The 21,988-nt window shown below is 30.1% G+C and overlaps 1 protein-coding gene across 2 annotated transcripts; it reads right to left on the reverse strand.

Moving 5' to 3' along the window:
• Positions 1-5,300: 5,300 nt before the first annotated feature.
• rin (ras GTPase-activating protein-binding protein 2) lies at positions 5,301-20,867 on the reverse strand. Of its 2 annotated transcripts, none has more exons than XM_065516028.1 (4): positions 20,102-20,867; positions 8,294-10,164; positions 7,230-7,480; positions 5,301-7,104 (listed from the first exon to the last, which is right to left on the reverse strand). In XM_065516028.1, the coding sequence occupies exons 2-4, from the start codon at positions 10,074-10,076 to the stop codon at positions 6,682-6,684; spliced, it is 2,457 nt and encodes an 818-aa protein (XP_065372100.1). In that variant the 5' UTR covers positions 10,077-10,164; positions 20,102-20,867; the 3' UTR covers positions 5,301-6,681. The 2 variants fall into 2 exon arrangements, with proteins under 2 accessions (XP_065372100.1, XP_065372099.1); XM_065516027.1 differs by having other exon boundaries at positions 8,294-10,281.
• Between the last annotated feature and the right edge of the window lie 1,121 nt (positions 20,868-21,988).

The following is a 21,988-nucleotide window of genomic DNA, read 5'->3' on the forward strand; positions in this document are numbered from 1 at the left end:
TACAGGTTGTTTTTGTTTTAACCTGGTTTTCTTTACTAATACATTCTACCCACTTAGATTTTTGACAACTGAGTTGCATAGGTCTTTGACAGGAAAGCTTCTGATCTATGTGTATTTATATATGGTTTAATGTCAAATATTCGTTACAGGATAATTATTACAATTTAATTATTTTGCAGCCGACTTCTTCCAAAAAATCGGATAAACTACAAAAAATAAATTTGTTTTTAAATTAACAGCTATTTCCGCCCTAGAATAAAGAGAAAATGTCATAAAAAGTATCTAAGAGCAAGAAAAAATATATTCAATTCAATTTTTCCATCATAACAACACAGGTTAGCTGAAAATACAATTGCATTTCTTGGCTAGAAATATGTTTTAATATAATGTTAGAAAAAATCCGTTGGTTATGAACATTTTTATTTTCGGTCGACCTTTCTATGGAAATGCTCATATTCCTTCAAATATTCAGATCTTAAAAAAAACGAAAATCTCTTGTAAATGGAATTTGTTTAAAGCTGAATAGTTTTTTTTTTTAAATACAAATTTAAAATGCAGTACACTCGCGATAATATGAACACCCCAAAATATGAACACTTTTACTTCCATTGGCTACTCTAAAATATGAACTTAGTGTGCAAAAGCTTTAAAATATGAACAGCTTATTTTTGTTTTTTAGGGGACTTTATCTATCTACACAGAGTTGAAATCTAAATCAACAGGATAGTGGCTAAATTCTAATTCAACTGCATAATAATTTGGGAATTTCCCTAGCTGTTTGCTTTTAATTTGTCTTCAGCTGCCAATTAAATGTTTGTAGATAGGAATTAGATGCCATTCGCAAATATGAACGATCTTGCAAAAGTGAACTGGCCTGGTTTTAATTAGTTCATCTTAATTATCGCGAGTGAACTGTATTATTTTGGCAAAATAAATTGTTTTCGAACACGAAAATAACTTTTAAAGTCTATAAATATTTTCCAAAAAAAAGTAGAAATTGAAAATACTTTACAATACAATTTCAGTAGTAATTAGCAATGTTTCAATAGCACATAGTTATAAATAATAAAACAAATTACCAATAATATCTCTACTACACACCTTTTAAAATGATTTTTTTGGTTTACAATTGAAAAATCGTAATTATTAGTTGTTTTTCTATTCTTGTTTCATCTTAGAAACCATGTGAATTGATTTTCTAAGTTGGTTTATGTGTGAGAGTGTGTGTGTGTATTAGTATTTTTATTTGTTAATAAATATGAATGATTTAAATTACAAAACTATTTAAATACGATAATTCCGTTAAGTTAATTTTTTGTTAGTTTTTTATTGAATTTTATAAATTTTTTTTAGATTTTTTTTGTTATTTTTTAATAAATATATAAATGTACGAAGTTTATTTTTTTTAAGTTATACAAGTCTTTCTTTTGCTTTTAATTTATTGCATTTTTTTAAAATAATTTAGTTGGTTTGTGGAAAAAAAAATTAAAAAATCACAATAACCTTAAAGTAATAAATAATACTCTACAACAAAACATACACTACTAAGAATTTGAAAATTTCTGCAGAGCGGTTCAAATATTTACATTTCGTGTGATCCATTTTAAATTTTGCGTGTTACAAAAACTTCTACCAATTTAATAAAATTATAAAAACGAATTGTAAAATTATTCCTTCTTAATTATTGGGTATTACAAACATTTAAATTTCACAGATCATTTGAATCTTAAAATGTAAATATCTATAATAGTAGCGAAATTCGGAGTCGAAAGTCTTAGCAGCTAGTATTTTTTCTAAATTTCACGGATAAAATAGGATGGATAATTGAATTATCCGAATGTTGTTTAAAATATCATAATTTGTGGGTTCTTTTCCCTAAAATTCTCTTAAAGTGCACACTGTTCTCTTTCAATGCATTTTAGTTAGTAGTGTTTAAAACATAATCGCCGTTATTCTTTTCAAATCTACTACTGTCATTGTATTGAAACACTCGAAACGGTAACATGACTGCATATTTTCATATAAAAATCATCAGACATTTATGTGCTGTTTTTCTATAGCGAACGAGTACTTTGAGTGGAAATTTAACATGTGTTTTTTTATTGTAACAAAAACAAAATACATGTTAAATTTCCACTCAAAGTACTCATTCGCTATAGAAAAACAGTACATTACTTTACTATCAGTTTCTATATTCTGTGCGATTACTTTGAGTGAAAATCTTACATGTATTTTGTTGTTGTTACAATAACAAAACTCATGTTAAATTTTCACTGAAAGTATAAATGAAAATATGACCTATTCCATAATATTTACACCTGTGTATAGTGATCATTGATATTGCCGATTAAGGTCTACAACTAATTATCTTTACTTTAATTTAATATGAGATCTGGCCTGATCGGAAATGCATCATCTGATGAGCAGTACGTTGGTAAATACATCAATTAAGTTTTAAATAACTAATCGACATACAAAATCCCATAAAGTATCATAAATCTTTATCAAAGTTTTGGTTTCTATATTCGACCAAATACAAGCAGAAAGCTGAATATCCTAAAACGAATATTCATTCAATGGGACTCCAAAAAATATTATTTTTCAAAAAGTGCATGGGTATGTTGTCGATATTGTTAAGTTATAAGAAACACACATTATTTTTATTTTTTTCTTTATTTTTTATCAGCTTTATTTATTAGAGGCTTTTATAAGAGTGTTAATAAATGAACATTACTGTTCAATTCAAATACATTTTTAAACAAACACCAAGTTTCATCGAAATGACATTAACAGTCTTCTAATTACAAAATTTTAACATTTCGACATCCTAGGTGAGTATAAATTAATTAATAATGGGACTGAGTATAAAATATTGTTATTGATAGGTAACAACAAAACTCTTAAACCATACAGGGCTGTCACACATTACGTTCAGAAAGATTTCGATACCGTAATTATTATACACAAATTTTGTTTTATCTTCTTTAGATTCCGTTAAATTTTCTAAACTCGTATATGTTTAATCATTATTTTTATAGCTTTCATCATGAGTAGAAAGATTTATACGTTATAGGTTCGAGAATTTTCCAAAATATGTAATTCCAAAAATGACAGAGCTTGTGCAAAAAATAACGAACCTCGATTTTTACGAAAATAATTATTAAATTTTTTGGGAATTAAACGAAGCTCGTACACGAGCGAATACTTATTCGATCGTACAATAATTTTTTTTTTACTTTTTGGAATTCTCTTATTCTATATCAAATAAAAGGTATAGAAATTTATATTTATGGCGTCCGATAATGAACGAGTTTTAGCCCCCTGAAACAAAATTAGATCTGTGACTAGTACTCCTAGTGAACATTTTTACCGGAGACAATTTAGTCTGCAATTTACATACATAGCAGACAATTAAAAACATTTCATTCAGCTAACGATATGTATTTTGGTATTCATGGACTTAATACAGAAAATAAATGAATTTCCAAATTTTATGAAAGAATCAAGAGTTTTAAGTAAAATAAAGATTGAAAAATCTAGTTAAAAATTATTTTCCCCGATTTTTACCCATTGTCGGTCCGAATATCAATGGCGTTGGAAAGGACTTTGAAATGTCTATCATTAGATAGATTTACATTGGGGATTAATCGCAGAAATTATATTTCTATTTGATTTTCAAATTGTTCCTTGCAATTTTTAATAATAGGTCTGTTCATTTACTTTCCCAGTAAATGCATGCAACGAGAGAATAAAATCAAAATTTTCAAAATTACTCTCTTAAATTCTCAAAAATAGTAAAAAGCATGGCAGAACAAACCAGGTACAATTATTAGAAAGTATGTTCTCAATTATAATTTCCCGAAAATGTCAAATACATACAAACTAAAGAAAACTGGAAAAACAATAAAAGCAAATGTCAAAAATAAAATAATTTTCAAAAATTTTCAATTTGAACAATATTAAAATTTCTCATATTCAAATTTAATTTTAAATAAATGCTTATAAAATTAGTGTTAATAAATGTTCTTTTGAACAAAAATATGTGAAATGTAGCAGATAAAGTGAAGCTGGTGGTGTTAATCTGAAGAAACAATATACAATTTTATTTTGCTTCGTTTCTTTTATTTCTGTAGTTTGACATAACAAGGTAACTGATTGAAAGCTCTCCCTAATAATTGTACCTGGTTGATTCTGCCATGGTAAAAAGTAAATGAACGCTTTACCAGTAACATTTGTCTTATACACACAATTTTCTTATTTTATACCTTTTAAAATGTATAAATACTCACATTTTTTCAATTTTATTGAAAATTCTTTGATATTTTTTCACCACAAAAATAAAATTGTAAATAAATAAACAATAACACAAAACATATCAAATATAAACTGCTAACTATTACGAGTTCAAAATAGAACTTGTAAAATTGATACGCTCTTGATTTTTTCTCTACTTGCAAGTTTTTGAGTTAATGAACGCTTTACCAGTAACAATTGTTACTAACTAGTAACAACTTTTAGTTATTGAACAGAGCTAATAGTATTTGACAACTGTATAGAATAGAAAAGCAAAATATGAAGAATCTCCTACAATTTCAAGGCATACGACTTCGTGCTACTTTTCCTACCCGGTTTGCATCTCCACATTTCTACCCAACAAGCTAGCCGTGGTTTTTCTTTTATATCTATCTAAACCATTTGATTTTCCCAATATCAACGCCACTATCCATAAATATCCAGAATATAAATATGCAAATGAAAAATGTAGAAATAACAAACGGAATACAAAACCCTACCCTTTTAACTCATGGTGAATGGTATACAAAATTATGTTTATATGTTAGAGAGGACTAAATACATACATATATACATTTTATTTGCTACTTTAAAATGTACATAAACGATTTCTGCAAACTTTGCCGAGAATTTTCATGAAATTTTTCCAAAATCATTACTTGTTAATATTCTTAACGTTTTATTTTTTATAATTACAGAGCTTTGTGGTGTATTGAGCATAATAATGTGTTTGGACTATTGTAAATTTTTTTTTCAAAATTTCTTTTAATATAGTCAAAATAAATGAGCGTATAGCAAAGTGTTGGCTATATTGCCAAGATATTACGTATGAATTGTATAATTTTTCTTTCTTCTACATATTAATGAACCGCTCTAATAAATTATTTGAAATAGTATCTTTTTCTTTTCAAATTCTTATTGATTGTTTGTCTAGCGTAGAGTTAAGTAAATATTACTTATAATTTATTTATATTGAAAATGTTTGTTCCAATTCTTTAAAAGAAGTGTTTAATTTTGTTTTTTTTTAAATATATATTTAATTTTTTTTATTAAAATTAAAAAAAATTCTTGTTATATTTTAATTACATCATATTTTTATGTATTTTGTTTTTATTTTTATAAATTACAAAAAAAAATGTTTATTAAAAAATTTCATTTCAATATCATTTAATAAAAATAAGAAAGAAGACAATAAAAAACAGATTTCTTTTTTAAAATAAATGAAGCTAAATTTTGTTTCATAAAAAGCATAAAATGAGAGCTTAAAATGAAAACTAGAGAGAGTGATAGAGAGATGTGAAATATATGTTTTTTTGTGTTCTTTTTTAAATTTATGTTTAAGGCGCCGCCGTGTGTATCTTATTTGTTTATATTTTTTTTTAATAACAGCTTTAAAAAGCTTTTAGTCTTGTTTGGTATGGAAAAGTGAAATCAAAATTAAGAAATTTACAAAAATATAATAATATAGAAAACTTGTTTAAAAAATAAAATTAATTCAACAATAATTTAGAAACATTACAAAATTAAAATTCTCCTTTTTTCCTCAAATAGAATTTTACCAAGATTTCTCACAAAAAAAAAATAAATAAAAAGAAAATATTTAAATGGCGGAATGAATGAAAAGAAAATGACAGCTTCAAAAGCTACTCTCTTTTTCTTTAAACCACAAACTTGCAGTTTTTCAATTCGTATAAAAAAATAACTCAATACATCTATAATTTGTTTATACACATTTATATATATTTTGGGGGTTTTAATTTTATTTTGTTATAAAAAATTTTTAAAAATAAATACTATAAAACGGTTTTTTCTCTTTCAAATTGAAAAACTACAAGATTGTTTTTAATTTCGGATTTTTTACAACAGCTTTCCGGCCACAGCTTTTTACATAAAAAGGCAGCTTAGGCAAAAAAAAAATAAAAAAAATTAAAATAATAAAAAATACACATAAAGAAAATACTTTGTTTTACAAAATTTATCAAAAATATTGTAAAAAATCACTAAAAGTACAAATAAATGTAAATAAAAACATATTTAAATAAAAAAAGGAACGCTAAAATGGGAGCTTACGCGGGCATGAAACATCTTATAAAGATTACATTTAATTACTCTGCTGTAACTTTTTCAGCTGTTGTTGTTTGTTTTTTTTTATTTTGTTGAGATTGAGAGTGTTTTTCAAATCTGGTATTTGCTTGTTTTTGTTTTCTTTTATTGAGGAGTTGCGGTAGCTACAATTGTTGTAGTGTTTGCATAACAATTCAGCGCTGGTCGAGCTACTACATTTGTTGTTGCTGTTGCCGCCGACACTGTTTGTTGTTGTGTAGGTGGTGGTGGTAATGATGATTGTGGTGCTGGAGGTGTTTGTGGATGATAGAAGAATATTAATGGTTAGCGTCGTACTCCGTAGCTGTTACCCTGTGACTGTGAATTATTATTACCGCCACGCATTTGTGAACCACCGCCGCTACCACCACCATTAGAGGCCCGATTATCGTTACGATTAAAAGCACCACCCATGCGTGGGGGACCACCGGAGCCACCACCACTAGAACCACCACGAGACATACTATTGGTGTTGTTGCCCACACTATTGCCACGCATCATACTTCCACTACCAGAATTTGATAGTGATCGCGATGGTGGTCCACCACTCATGTTACGTTGGTTATTGTTCATGCTATTCATACCACTGCCGCCACTACCACCGCCTCCCATATTCTGACGTGGTGGCATATCGTTGGGACGAGTTCTTGGTTTCTTCTCTTCCACATTCAATTTTTGTCCATCGGCCGAATCGGGGAAATACAGAGGCTATAAAGTAAAGCGACATACAAAAACATGTTATTATTTTCATAAATCGTAATATTTTTTTTCATTTCATAACAATAAACATATATCAATTGAAAATATACGTGTATATACATATATATACTTACACAATTGGCCAAACAGTTTTGAACTGCCTCGGCATCGTTATATGTAATAAAACCGTAATTCAAGGGGTTTCTAGCGCCAGGTGGTAACTTGCCACTACTTTTCGATAGAATCCTTAAATCTACTACTTGGCCAAAACGGCTAAACAGTGCTTTTAGTTCATCCTCAGACGCATGATGTGGGATGTTGCCCAAAAACAACTGTTGACTGTCTCCAAATTGTTGGCTATTAGTGGTGCGGCGTGGTTCAAAATCTAAAATAAATTGTGCGTTAACATTTAAAAATTGTTCATAATTATAAGAAACATGTGACAGAAAATTAACTATTTTAAATTTTGAATAAGGTGCCCGTTAAATACATATTTTCGTTCCGCATATCAAAAAATACAAATATATTACTGTTAGATTCTATTTATAAACCGAAATATCATAAAATTGCAATGCTTGATCATTGTTATTATTTTTAAACTTTTATTGTAAAAATTTGTTTGTTCAGTTTTTTTTTTAAAAAAACAAACACAAACTGCGAAGCGTTTTGCTTTTCTGCAGATACACCCTGAGTCTCTGGCGAGAATCGAACCCGCAACCCTCACATTAATAGTTCAGCACAATATCGACTGGTCTATCGGGGCACCCATTGAGACGCAATGTGACCGGAAAAAGTTTTGTCTGAACTTGAAAAGAAGATTGAATGATTTTCGAACATAAATAGGAGATACGAAAAATTGCAAGAAGTCGTTCGTTGTGTGGGGTGAAAATTTATTTCAAAATATCTTGAAAATAACTGTAAAATAAAGCACACTATTTAACTAAATTATTTGCACTAAATCAATGTTTATAATGCCAAAGGAAGAAACGCATAGTAATTTTGTTTGTTTGTTACGTAGCATAGTAGTTTTGTTTGTTGTAAAACTACTATACTTTGCTTGTTTTCTTATTCAGTATCGCAATGTGTTTAAACTCCAAGCAATAATTATTATTATTGAAAAAATTATTGAAATGTAAAAAATAAAGAGAAATTAAATTCTTCAATTACAAAATAACATGAAAAAAAGAGAACCACTTACCTTTATTAAATCCTTTAGCATTTGAACGTTGAGGCAATGGAGCACCACTACCCTGACTATTGTTGTTATCCTGACGCATTGAGGTGTTGTCGTTATTGCGATTACCATAGACTGGCATCGAGGTTGTTGAACTGGCCGATTGCGAATAGGTATTCGATGATGTAATATTCGAAGAATTGGTCTGCTGATAAATACTACTGACGGTTTGTTGTTGTTGCTGCTGCTGTTGTTGCTGTAATTGCTGTTGTTGTTGCATGGCGGCTTTTACAAAACTATTGGGGGGAGGGGACTTAAATAGATTGGCATATGTTTTAAGTTCGTTTTGTTGTTGCTGTTGTTGTTTCGCAGCTTCGTATTTCTCTTGCTGTTGTTGTTCGTTGATCGTCTTGAAATCTTCAACAACGGGAGCTGGAGTTGGTTCTAAAACTGATGTAGCAGCTGACGCGACTGTTTGACCACTGGCAACAACATTAGCGGCTGTATTAGGGCGGGATTGTTGCTGCTGTTGTTGTTGTTGTTCACTTACCGAAGGAGGAGCAGTCGACGAGATGTTGATTGTGTTGGAACTAATAGTATCGTCAACATCGACAATGTTTGTGCCGGCGGTTAGTGGTGTTTGTTGTAGAAGAGTTTGTGGTTGTTGCATTTGTGAAGGTGTGTTCGGTAATGGTTGCTGTGGCTGTTGTTGAGGTTGTTGGAGGATATGTGTTGGCATAAGAGGTGATTGTTGATAATTTGGTATCGCTGATGCGGGATTTTGGGGCAGACCAGTTGCAGCAGAGGCTGATACAGCAACAGGAACACTGCCAACTCCAGCTGGAGCCTGAGCACCAAGTACAGTAGCGTTACCAACCGAAACAGTGCCAGCGGCTTGTGTCAAAACCGGTGATGGAGTTTGATTGGCGGCGGCCAGTTGTGGTTGTTGAGCAACAGTTGTTTGTTGTATGTTTGTAATGAGCTCTTCGTGAGCAACAACACCGTTTAGTTGAGTAACACCAGCAACTGGGACCGACTGTGAAGGAACTCCTGCAGCAACAGCAGCATTAGCGAAATTTGCTGCCAAAGGTACAGGAGCAGCACCAGGGGGCGGAGGTAAAACAGCCATAGGACGTCCTCCAGCTGCAGGCATTGGATAGTAAACAGCTTGAGCTTGCTGATTCAATACACCTGAAGAAGCGGTCGATCCAGCTACAACCTGACTGGGCAATCCTTGCGGCTCGTTGACTGCACTTACAACAGGGGCTGGCTGATCATTGGCCTGCACAACAGGAGCGGCTGGAGTAGCTATTACTACCTGGCCACCTTGTAGTGGCTGTGGCACCAGCTGTTGTTCATGGTCATCATCATTCTCAGATCGTGACTCACCGTCGACTTCCTCATCCGAATACAAGTCTTGATAACGGAAGATATCGTTATGCACGTAGTACTTCTTTGGCGACTGAGCAGCCAACACAAAGGTTTGAGTAAAACGACGCATAGGTTGGCCATCGTTTGACAGCTCTCCGGTGACTTGGACAACAACGCCATTGCCCAATGTTGCCTGGGCGTCTACTTGACTGATTTTAGCATGACAATCGTGGAAGTTCAATTGTTGAATGCGATTGTGAATATTCTTTTGACCAACCACAAGGGTCGATTCACCATGTATAAACGAGGAATTATTATTGTAGAAACGATGCAAATGATTGGGTGCCTTGTTCAGTAGAGTATAGTATTGGCGGACAAATTCACGTCCAACCGATTGTGGCGATGGTTGTTGGGGTTGAGTTGCATCCATTACCATTTCGTTTTCTTCTCGCTCGTTATCTAGAGATTTCGTGTTGACGTTTTGATTGAATGGAGCCAGTTGGGATGTTTTCTCTTTTGTCCTGCTGTAGTGCGAAAATTTAAATTTACAATATGCAAGTGAAAGTGTTTTTTTTTTGTATGAGAATCGAATTTTCTATTGTAAACCGTACTCTAATGCGTTTGGTTTTGTTTCTATGACGCTAAAAATTCAAAAAGAAAAATTAACAATAATATTTTGTTGAATACTCATATACAAATTAATGTTAATGTTATTTAATATAATTTTTGCAGGATTATTGAAGCATTTAATTTAGGAAACATAGTAAATCCAGACCTTACTTTACTAAAAGCAAGATTAAAAAAATATAAAATGTTCTTTCAATAAATTCCTGGCAATGAAATTTGATACGCCTACAAAATTGATCAGTAAAAAAAACGGAGGAAGAGTATTACATACAGTAAAGATTTTGCATTATGTATTTTTAAAAATATATCGTTACCTTAATATAGGAAGGCCCTAACTCGTGTTTTTTTAAGTCGAAATTTTTTGGCTAAATATGAATAGACGAAAATATGGCCATAAAAAACATGAGTCTTTCTATATTAAGGTAACGATATGTACATTAGGTACACATCTGCTCAAAATAATAGATACACCAAAATTTATTTTTTAAAAACAAAAAAAATAATGGTATATTGTAAAATTATAAAAAAAATTCAGTCGATTTTTATTTATAGTTAAAAGGAGAGTAAAAAACAAAAACAAAATATTTCATAATTAATAATAAATATTATAAAGTAAATTAAATTTCTTAAATTTCGAAAAATTTGGTGCTCATAATAATAGATACATTTTTAAAAATTCTTATTAAACAAATGCTAATAAATTTTATCTTAAAAAAATTAGTTTATTATTAAAGTAAAGCTAGTATCCAGTATATCCACCTTTGTTTTGTAAAACTTTCTCCACTCTTCTGGGCATACTGGATATCAAGTTCTGACACTTCTCCAATGGAATCTCGTACCATATTTTTTGCGTTTTCTCCCATAAATCGTCTTTATTTTTGAAAACTTCCTTCGAAAGCCTTATCTTTAATTCACTCCACAAGTTTTCTAGTGGGTTTAAATCAGGGGATTGGCTGGGCCAGCTTAAAACAGGTACGTTATTCTCCAAGAACCAGTTTTTAACTAATCTTGAACTATGTTTTGGGTCGTTGTCCTGCTGGAATGTCCATATTAATGGCATATTTTCCGATGCATATGGAAGCATTACGTTTTCCAATATGTCTCTATACCCACTAGCATTCATGGTATCTTCTATTCGGAATATCGGACCAACACCATTCCATGAAAAGCAACCCCAAACCATTATGTTTTCCCCGCCATGTTTTACCGTCTTTTTTGTAAATTTAACGTGGAATTCTTTTCCTTTTGGTCGGCGTACATTTCTTTGGCAGTCGTTTCCAAACAAATTTATTTTTGTTTCGTCGCTCCATAAAATATTTTTCCATTTTTTTCGCCTTCACACCCGGACCATTGTAAGTGCTCTTTAGCAAATTCTAATCTTGTCTTGATATTTTTTTGGCGCATTAGTGGCACTTTTCTGGCAATTCTTCCCGGCAATTTAGCTTGTAAAAGACGACGACGAACTGTTTGTGGACTGATTTCGTTACATAGCTCCGCAGAAATAGCTTTCGATGATATGAAAGGGTCTTTTTTAACCATAAGGACGATCCGCCTATCTGTTTCTGGACTGGTTTTCTTTGGTCTACCGCGAGTTTCTCTTTTTTGTTTTTTAGATAAAGCATTTTGGACAAAATGTAAAGATCTTCCTATGCTCTTTGCTATTTCCCGTAATGATTTTCCTTGATTTCTCATCGTTTGAACAATTTTTTTCTCATCTTCGGTACAATGATGATTTCGTCCCATTTTCTTCAAAAGAGTCTTATTTTTTATAAAATTGTTGCTAAAATTTAAATTATACTTACTGTTTCACGTAAATAGGAACAAAAAATTGCACAAAAAAAAATTGTATATAAACAAATTACAAATTACTGATGTGTATCTATTTTTATGAGCAAATAATTTTTTGTAATTCAAATAAATTCGTTTTTAAAAATCAACATGAAAGCAAATAGTTGCCAGATTTTTGACTGACATGACATTGCCAGATAGAAATTTTAATAATATGTTACCGCCATTTAAATTTTTTCCAATTAGGTGTATCTATTATTTTGAGCAGATGTGTATATAAAAATTTTTGCCAAATTTTTGGCATACCACCACGTGATGGCCAATGTTGTATTAGTAATGAAAATAATTTTGTTAGGTCAATTTCTAAAATAAACCAAATTTTTTTTCTCTGAAAAATTATATATCATTTTTTTTTGCAAGTGTGAGGGATACTTCATTTATTTAAAAATTATCTTTGAAGTATGTCCGCAGTTATTATTAAAATAAAATATATTGTTTTTCAAAATAATTGAAAAACTTTATTGCGTTTGGTGCGTGAAATTTTTTAACAACCGCGAAAAAATAATACCATATTTATATACCATTCATATTTTTTAATGCTTAGTCGAATATGCTATGCCAATTTGCATATTTGCAAAAAAATGTCAAAAGTTATATCCCTAATGTACATACAGATGTGTACATACATATGTAGTACACATCTGCTCAAAATAATAGATGCACCTAATTGGAAAAAATTTAAATGGCGGTAACATTGAAAATTTCCTCGCAAGCGTTAAGAATACATCATATTATTAAAATTTCTATCTGGCAATGTCATGTCAGTCAAAAATCTGGCAACTATTTGCTTTCATGTTGATTTTTAAAAACGAATTTATTTGAATTACAAAAAATTATTTGCTCATAAAAATAGATACAAATCAGTAATTTATAATTTGTTTATATACAATTTTTTTTTTTGTGCAATTTTTTGTTCCTATTTACGTGAAACAGTAAGTATAATTTAAATTTTAGCAACAATTTTATAAAAAATAGGACTCTTTTGAAGAAAATGTGACGAAATCATCATTGTACCGAAGATGAGAAAAAAATTGTTCAAACGATGAGAAATCAAGGAAAATCATTACGGGAAATAGCAAAGAGCATAGGAAGATCTTTACATTTTGTCCAAAATGCTTTATCTAAAAAACAAAAAAGAGAAACTCGCGGTAGACCAAAGAAAACCAGTCCAGAAACAGATAGGCGGATCGTCCTTATGGTTAAAAAGACCCTTTCATATCATCGAAAGCTATTTCTGCGGAGCTATGTAACGAAATCAGTCCACAAACAGTTCGTCGTCGTCTTTTACAAGCTAAATTGCCGGGAAGAATTGCCAGAAAAGTGCCACTAATGCGCCAAAAAAATATCAAGACAAGATTAGAATTTGCTAAAGAGCACTTACAATGGTCCGGGTGTGAAGGCGAAAAAAAATGGAGAAATATTTTATGGAGCGACGAAACAAATATAAATTTGTTTGGAAACGACTGCCAAAGAAATGTACGCCGACCAAAAGGAAAAGAATTCCACGTTAAATTTACAAAAAAGACGGTAAAACATGGCGGGGGAAACATAATGGTTTGGGGTTGCTTTTCATGGAATGGTGTTGGTCCGATATTCCGAATAGAAGATACCATGAATGCTAGTGGGTATAGAGACATATTGGAAAACGTAATGCTTCCATATGCATCGGAAAATATGCCATTAATATGGACATTCCAGCAGGACAACGACCCAAAACATAGTTCAAGATTAGTTAAAAACTGGTTCTTGGAGAATAACGTACCTGTTTTAAGCTGGCCCAGCCAATCCCCTGATTTAAACCCAATAGAAAACTTGTGGAGTGAATTAAAGATAAGGCTTTCGAAGGAAGTTTTCAAAAATAAAGACGATTTATGGGAGAAAACGCAAAAAATATGGTACGAGATTCCATTGGAGAAGTGTCAGAACTTGATATCCAGTATGCCCAGAAGAGTGGAGAAAGTTTTACAAAACAAAGGTGGATATACTGGATACTAGCTTTACTTTAATAATAAACTAATTTTTTTAAGATAAAATTTATTAGCTTTTGTTTAATAAGAATTTTTAAAAATGTATCTATTATTATGAACACCAAATTTTTCGAAATTTAAGAAATTTAATTTACTTTATAATATTTATTATTAATTATGAAATATTTTGTTTTTGTTTTTTACTCTCCTTTTAACTATAAATAAAAATCGACTGAATTTTTTTTATAATTTTACAATATACCATTATTTTTTTTCGTTTTTAAAAAATAAATTTTGGTGTATCTATTATTTTGAGCAGATGTGTATATAAACATTAATTTTGTTATGACATACTTAAATGTAATTCAATCATGTAAATGCATTTAAAACAGAAATTTTTTATGTTTAATGCGTCATCATAATCATCACCACCATTTAACAGCAAAGCCTTGTTAAACAAGTTTCGATACAAACTCATGCCTATTCTAACAAAAGGCTACATACAGACATGCTGGGGTTAAGGTTGTGGGCATATGCAATGCAAATTATAATATGCAGTCGAATATATAAACGATTCCAGTCATCATACAATTTTTTGAAAGAAGAGTTTTTGATTCAACTACACACAGATTTTGCGTATTATTTTGTTGATGTTTTCATTGAATCCTAACACATGGTGTTGTAAAAGTTTTCATGGAGCTAGAAAATATATATTTTTAGATGAAAATAAAACATTCAGGTATGTGATGGAAATCGATTTCGAAAACGAAACAATTTTAAAACGGAAAAGGTTCTGATGCATTTATAATTTTCGTACGTACGATATGCCCTTATTTCGCTCGATATTTTGGACAACAATGTTTCGAAAGAAATTATTTTTTTAAAATATAATACCCTCTGAATAGAACATAGAGACCAAATTATTTTTCAGATATGTACTCTTATTTTTGCAAAAACTATTTCACTCTTCACTCTATAAGCGTACAAATATGACGTACGATGACATGAAATTACCCATATTTAAAAGTTGTTTGTGAATAGGGGGTAAAATGGTACCGAAAAATTCTAAAAACTACATTTTACTTATATAGTTAATACAAAATCCAAAAAGCTATTTACCATGTAGTTTTTTTTTTGTATGTGTCGTACGACTCCGATTGTGAATCGGGCAATTGTTTTAGATTTTAGTGAGTTTGGAATGTAAATGAGTTCCAATATTTCTTAGGGAAAAGTTTAGTTCTGGATTTATACAAATTGTGTTGGTATAATTCTCATAGTTTATTTTGTACTACACTTTAGAAAGTAGTTATAATATTTATTGGAGAGTAGTCGGAGCATTTTTTACTGTCTTTGAGATGTATTTTTAACTGGCTGGTCGACTACTTTGGACTAGCTATTAGACTGCCTATTTGTAATCTATGTAAGATCAATTGACCCCGTGCTTAGGACACACACATGTTAAAACAATTAGTCACGTAGCTATTTATGTAACAGTGGCCACTCTAAATGACTCTAAAATCATTAGTTCGGGACAGTCACCCATACATAAATGTCTATGAAAAAAGAATTTTCATAGAATAATAATAAATTACACCTTCCTGTTAAACACCCTGTTTGTGGGCATTGTTCAATAGTCTTTAACTATGCATTTGTTTTTCTTAAAGAAAGGGACAACAGCTGCTCTTTATTGAGTAATCCTTTGCATACTGATGTTAAAACTATTGTTTGTTAGTTAATACGTGCTAGTGAACAATAATTGTACTGGACATAATAATATTGACAGATGTTTTTGCATAAATGGTTGGTGTGTGAAATATAAAACTGAAACTCAAAAAATTATAAACAAAACATTTAAAAATACATGAACACATGCACATACAATACATATGTATGTACGTATTTATGTCAGCGGCCTAAGATTTTGGAATTGTATGTATGTAAATCTGTTGAATTTGCGGTATTTTGACCTGCTTAAAAAAACCTTTTTACCTAAATTGTGCCTAAAAATTTTGGGTCTCTTTTGTTGACATTTGTTCCTAAAGTCATACAAAAATGAATTAACAAGGAGTTATTTGGAACTCGAGTGGAAAGGTAAAATTTTGCACAAAATATATTTTGTATTTAATACAGTGGTGGCCAAAACATATGCAACTAGCAACAGAATTTTACAAAAGTTGTTTAAATTAGTGTTAAAGGTAAAAAAATATTCATGTGCTTGTAATATTTTTTTTTTATTAATGCTTTAAAAATGAGAATAAGAAATTTAATTCAGAATTTGTTGCATTGAAATGAAAAAAATTTAAAAAAAACTACGTATTGGTTGATATTTCATTGGCCAAAACATATGCAACAAATTGCTTCGAAAAAATTTATGTCTATAAAACTTAATAGCGGTATTCACTGTTAAGTGCGAATGGTCTAGCATCATTGCAAATGCAAAATTTTTCCGTAATCCAATAACAAAATACACACAAAAACATTTACAATTTTGCATTTGCAATGATGCAATACCATTCGCACTTAATACTGAACTCCGCTAATATTTCGTGGCAAATCCTATATTTTCAATGACAGCCTTACATCGGCAAGGTGCAATTTTGATTAACGATTTCCCAAAGGTTCTCAATAGGGTTTAGATCTGGTAATTATGGTGGCCATTCCATTACCGAAATTCTTTGTTGTGCTAACAACGATTTAACAACATGTGAAGAGTGTTTGGGGTCGTTATCGTGCTGAATAACTCATCGAAGAGGCATATAATCCTCAGCATTTGGAAGCAATACTCTTTCCAAGATGTCTCTATAGATAACTCCATCCATTATTTCATTAATTTTGAGCAATGGGCCAACTCCAGCAGCAGAGAAACAACCGTATATGTACAAATTTCGGCATATACATATTTCGGAGTATTTGAAATTTCAATATTGAAGGGTGTTCAAGAGGGAAAGGAAATATGTAGGTAATTTTGTTGTATATAAAAATACCGTTGTCCAATTCACAACATAGTTGTATGTTGTACGTTGTATGATGCAACTATTGTGGTTGTGAACACAAATTTCGCCAAGTCGTTAGTTTACATTATCAAGCGTTTAAAATGCCAAAAGAGGAAAAACAAACATTCAAAAGTCTATTAACATGTAAAATTGATAATCCAAGCGAGCATCAAGCTAATGTCTGCATTGTGTGAAAAATTCAAAAAAATTACAAATATTTACATCTTATATATAAATAGGCCACACGTTTTTTTGTGGTACACTTTTAAGTATGTATGTTATTGTCCACAAATATTGATGAAACATATATGGTTTAAAAGGCTATTTTCTCTAGATATGCACAATATAAACAATTTATTTCAAAATTCTTTCCATAAAAGTGTTAAAAGCGTTTTAAAAGGAATTTCGCCAACCGGTCGATCCTAGAAAATATAAATTAAATCAAACATTTTGATTTCAGTATTACTGTTTGGTTGTTATTTTGAACTAAAATTAGCAAATTTTTTTTGTTTATGTTAACTTTTGTTAACACTTAAAATTTCATACAACATTCGAAAAACATATCGCTGGCTTAACATGCAAAGGCTCTAAGTCCATATTTTAAAATTTTACAGGAGAGACAAAAAACCATCAAACTTTGTTTTGCGTAAACATTTTTAAATTCTGTAAACGCAATTTTTTTATATTTTCCTTTGTTTTCTATGTTCCTAATAGCAAAATGAAGAAGTATTTGCCGAGACAAAAGTTCTTTTGGATTTAGAGATTTGTCTATTGCTTAGTTTGTATTTTTTCATGGACTTAGGTCTTTTCTTAGAATTTGTCTTTCATTACATTTCTTATTTACTACAATGAAAGTATTGTTCTTTTTTTGCATTTTTATTGTTTTTATTAAAAAGGCTAATAATATGTAAAAAAGTAATGATTTTTTTGATTATTGTAAAAAAAATAAACATAATTTATTCAGAAATATGAATAATAATACAATGTCCAACAAATTAAGATTTTTTGATTGGAACAGAATAGCAACCCTATAATTCTAAAACGGCATGTCGAGCAGATCATTTTTGTATAATAAACTTATAGTCCAGCTGGTCTGAGTTTTTTTTTTACAGTGGGTCAAAAATTTAATTTTTTGGTCGAAGCGAGCATTATAGGTACTAAAGGAAAAAATAGGTGTAAGTTAATGTGTGAAAGATTTCTTATTGTCAGAGTTACATATATTATTGAATTTCATGGGGATAATTTTTGTGGAAGATCTTAACCCTCTTTGGGTCAATTTTACCCTTTTTCGAGAAAATCCAAAAAAGTCCTCTCAAAATGGACATTTAAGGATTAAAATATTCTAGGAAAATGTTTGCCGGAAAATTTTAAACTGTTTAAACTGTACTTTTTATAAGGACTTAGATCGTTTTCTTGTGATAAATTAGACTAAGCGCTTTTGCTCATCACGAGTTATCACGAGATAACTCACATTTTTTTCTTTGTAATCAAATCTCAATTTCTAAAAAAAGTGGACTTAGAGCCTTTGCATGTTAAGCCAGTGTAGGCACTTATGTAAAAATATTGTAAGAGTTGTACAAAACATTTATTCCGCTAAGAAAATTACTGGTTTATATGTGCATAAAGATACAGAAACCCGGCTTTTACCCGAAGCTCAACATTTTGGTGTTGTTTGGCAAAATGCAAAGGTATTAGGTTGCAGGGCATTAGGTTCGGTCGGACTCTAACAACACTGTGTGAGATACTATTTTTCTGGTAGGTGTCATGGAGAACTGGGGGGTTACTCTCTATTGCGATGCGAAAGCAATTTCGATGCAAAAGGTAAATGCGTTAAGAATACAATTTTGTACTCTGTATCGTCTACGCAAACGCTTTCGCAAAAAGAAGCAATACTGGCACCACAAAATAAACAAAAGCGAAGAATGACAAAATGAAATGTCAAAACTTGTAAATAAAAACATTTTAAACCAATTTTTTGTGCGATGCGAAAACGCATAAAGGGTACCAATTGTAACATTTTTCTTACGCATCGCAATAGAGAGTAACCCCCCAGTTCTCCATGACACCTACCAGAAAAATAGTATCTCACACAGTGTTGTTAGAGTCCGACCGAACCTAATGCCCTGCAACAACCACCAGCACTATCGTGGCCTCCAGTCCGGATATCCAGTGTTTCTGGATAAATACATGTTTTCCAAGACATTCTACAAAAAATCCTTTCGTAATAAGCCGAATGTTAGTTTCGGTGTGGCACTTTATTTAAACCAAAAATATGTGATGAACCACAAAATAAACCGTAGTTGATTGAATTGAATACTTTTATTAATCACTGTATATACAAACAAATTTCACAATTGCAAGAAAATGAGGAAAGAAAACATTTTAAATAATTGTAAAAAATAACTTCAAATTAAATAATATCTACATTAGTTCATAAATCGCATGATGAAATAAATTTCTAACACTTTAAAAAAAAATAATATAAAAACTTCCTTCTATTATCCAAAAATAAAAGGTATGTTGCTGAATATCGTACGAAGAAAAATAAGAAAACGAAACAAAATTAAAACAGCAACATACACACACTTGCACAAACACTCGTACAAAAATAGCAAACGAATATAACAAAAAAAAATTATGGCTCCTAAAAAGTGCGTGCTTTTTTCTGCTACTGCTGCTTAATATAAGATCAAAGAAAAATCTAATATAAAAGAACAGAATAAAAGGGAATGAGGTATAAATACGTTTTTCGGCAACATTTTTTTTTGCTAACATAAATTCATAGCTAAATTTGAGGTTATGTTAAGCCGGAAGAAATTTGCATATACAAATTTTAATTTTTCATTTTATTGGAAATGTTAACAAAAATTTCATGACAAAACTATAATAAATAACATGATTACAACAAAAATGAGAACGAAATACAATATTACCGCATGTTTTTCTTTTTGCATTTTGTTTTACATAAAACGAAAAGCTTGCCAAAAGAACAATTAAAAAAAGTGAATAAAACATATTTTGCTTACCGTTTTTGTTAAATAAAGCACTTGATATTATTGCTTTTTGATGAATATTTGTGGAAAAAACACTAAGGCTGTAGATTATTATATTTTTTGACGCAGACTTTAAAGGATTTATTTCCAAAATCTGGGCTGTTTCTCCCTTTACTACTCCTCTTTCAGCACACTTAATGTAAATGACCACAAACTTTTTTTCTCTGTTAAGGCTTTAGTAACAAATTTATAAACTATTTTTCTATGATTTTCGTTAACTACTTCAAACGAATTCTAATTTAATTTTGTTTAAAATAATTATATTTTTTTATTTTTGGCGTTACTTTTTTATTTTATTCCCCTTCACTTCTCTGCGTTGTGCTGTGTGTGGTTGTTCTGTCTGTCGTCGCCTTTTGTCGTATGAATTCGTCTGCTGCTGTTTCTTCTTCTTCTATCTTCTAAAAAAAATTATTTGCAAATGTTGCGTTTTTCTTCTTTCTTTCTTTGTAGTTGTATGGCAAAAAATGTATGATGTTAATCCGTTTGTATTTTTAGTTTTATTTATTTTTTTTCCTTTAATAAATTTGTATTTTTTGTTCAACACAAAATAATATTTTTCTTGAAATCACAGTAATTTTTTTTGTTGTATTTTCTTCTACAATTTTATAAAGTTTCTTCAGTGCAGTGTTTTATATATTTGTATATGCGAAAAAATAATTGCAGTTTATAGCATTGAAATTGAACAAGTGTTGGTTTAAAGTGAACGAACCTCTTTTTGTTCTTCTTCAACTGTTTTGCTTTGCATCGTGCTTTTTTCCCTCTTCGTGTATTCTAAATATGCGTAATCATGTCTATAGTTGTCTCTTTCTCAAACTCTTGGATTGTCTCTTTCATTCTTATCATATTTAAATAGCTGAATAAGAGGTTTCTTAGATGATGCCACCACAAAGTTAAAATGAAATAAGTATAAAACACAGATTTAAAGAAAAGTTGTTGAATAGATTGTTGTAAAAAATAATGGGTATGTTTTGTTCAAAATGTTCTGCATATTCTATAATTTATGCAAATAAATGGGGATTCCCGCATATGGGCTTTGGATTTGTTTAAATGCATTAACATTAAATAATATAAGAAAATAAAACAAAATAATTACATATTAAAAAACTGTTATTAGAATTGAAAAACATTTTTTTTAATTTAATTATTTATTCAAGTAATACAAAGTCTTTAAGGCCAAAATTTAATTTTACTTAGAAATAACACCTAAGCATAGAAGAAATGAAATTAACAAAGTGTTACAATAAATAACACAAATAACTTATTAATCTGAATTTTTTTATTTACAATGATTCCCCAGTCGTAATGTAAAAATTAAATAGAAGTATTTAAAAAAGCAACAGTAATTATAGAAAAAAACAATTTATTCATTACTATTTAATGAAAAAGGTATTAAAAACTTTTTCCATTAAAATTAATAATGAATACATTTAAATGGCATGAAATTATTACATATTAAGAAATAGAAACAAATTAAATATATAATAATTGCTGATATACTTTTGTATGGATTTCTTAAATTTAAACATTGAATTTGTACATAACACTCTGCAAAATTACTGTTTGATTCCGTTTTGCTACAGTTTTATTATTTTGAAATAAACATGTGTATTTTGATAAATTTAATGATTGTTCAAAACCTATTTATTTCTATATTTCAATAACAGAAATATTGCGAACTCTATAAATTTCTGTAAATAGGTTCATTTATTAATCATATTTTTCCCCTGTCAAACAATTAATTTAAATATGGCTACTCAGAAAGAAAACCATTGATATGGCAACACAATATTCAAACAATTGAAAAGAGACAACCATATATTAATGCTAGTAAATACGACATTCAGCACGTGATTGAATTCA

The sequence above is a fragment of the Calliphora vicina genome, chromosome 1 (assembly GCF_958450345.1).
Source record: "Calliphora vicina chromosome 1, idCalVici1.1, whole genome shotgun sequence".
Taxonomy (NCBI): domain Eukaryota; kingdom Metazoa; phylum Arthropoda; class Insecta; order Diptera; family Calliphoridae; genus Calliphora; species Calliphora vicina.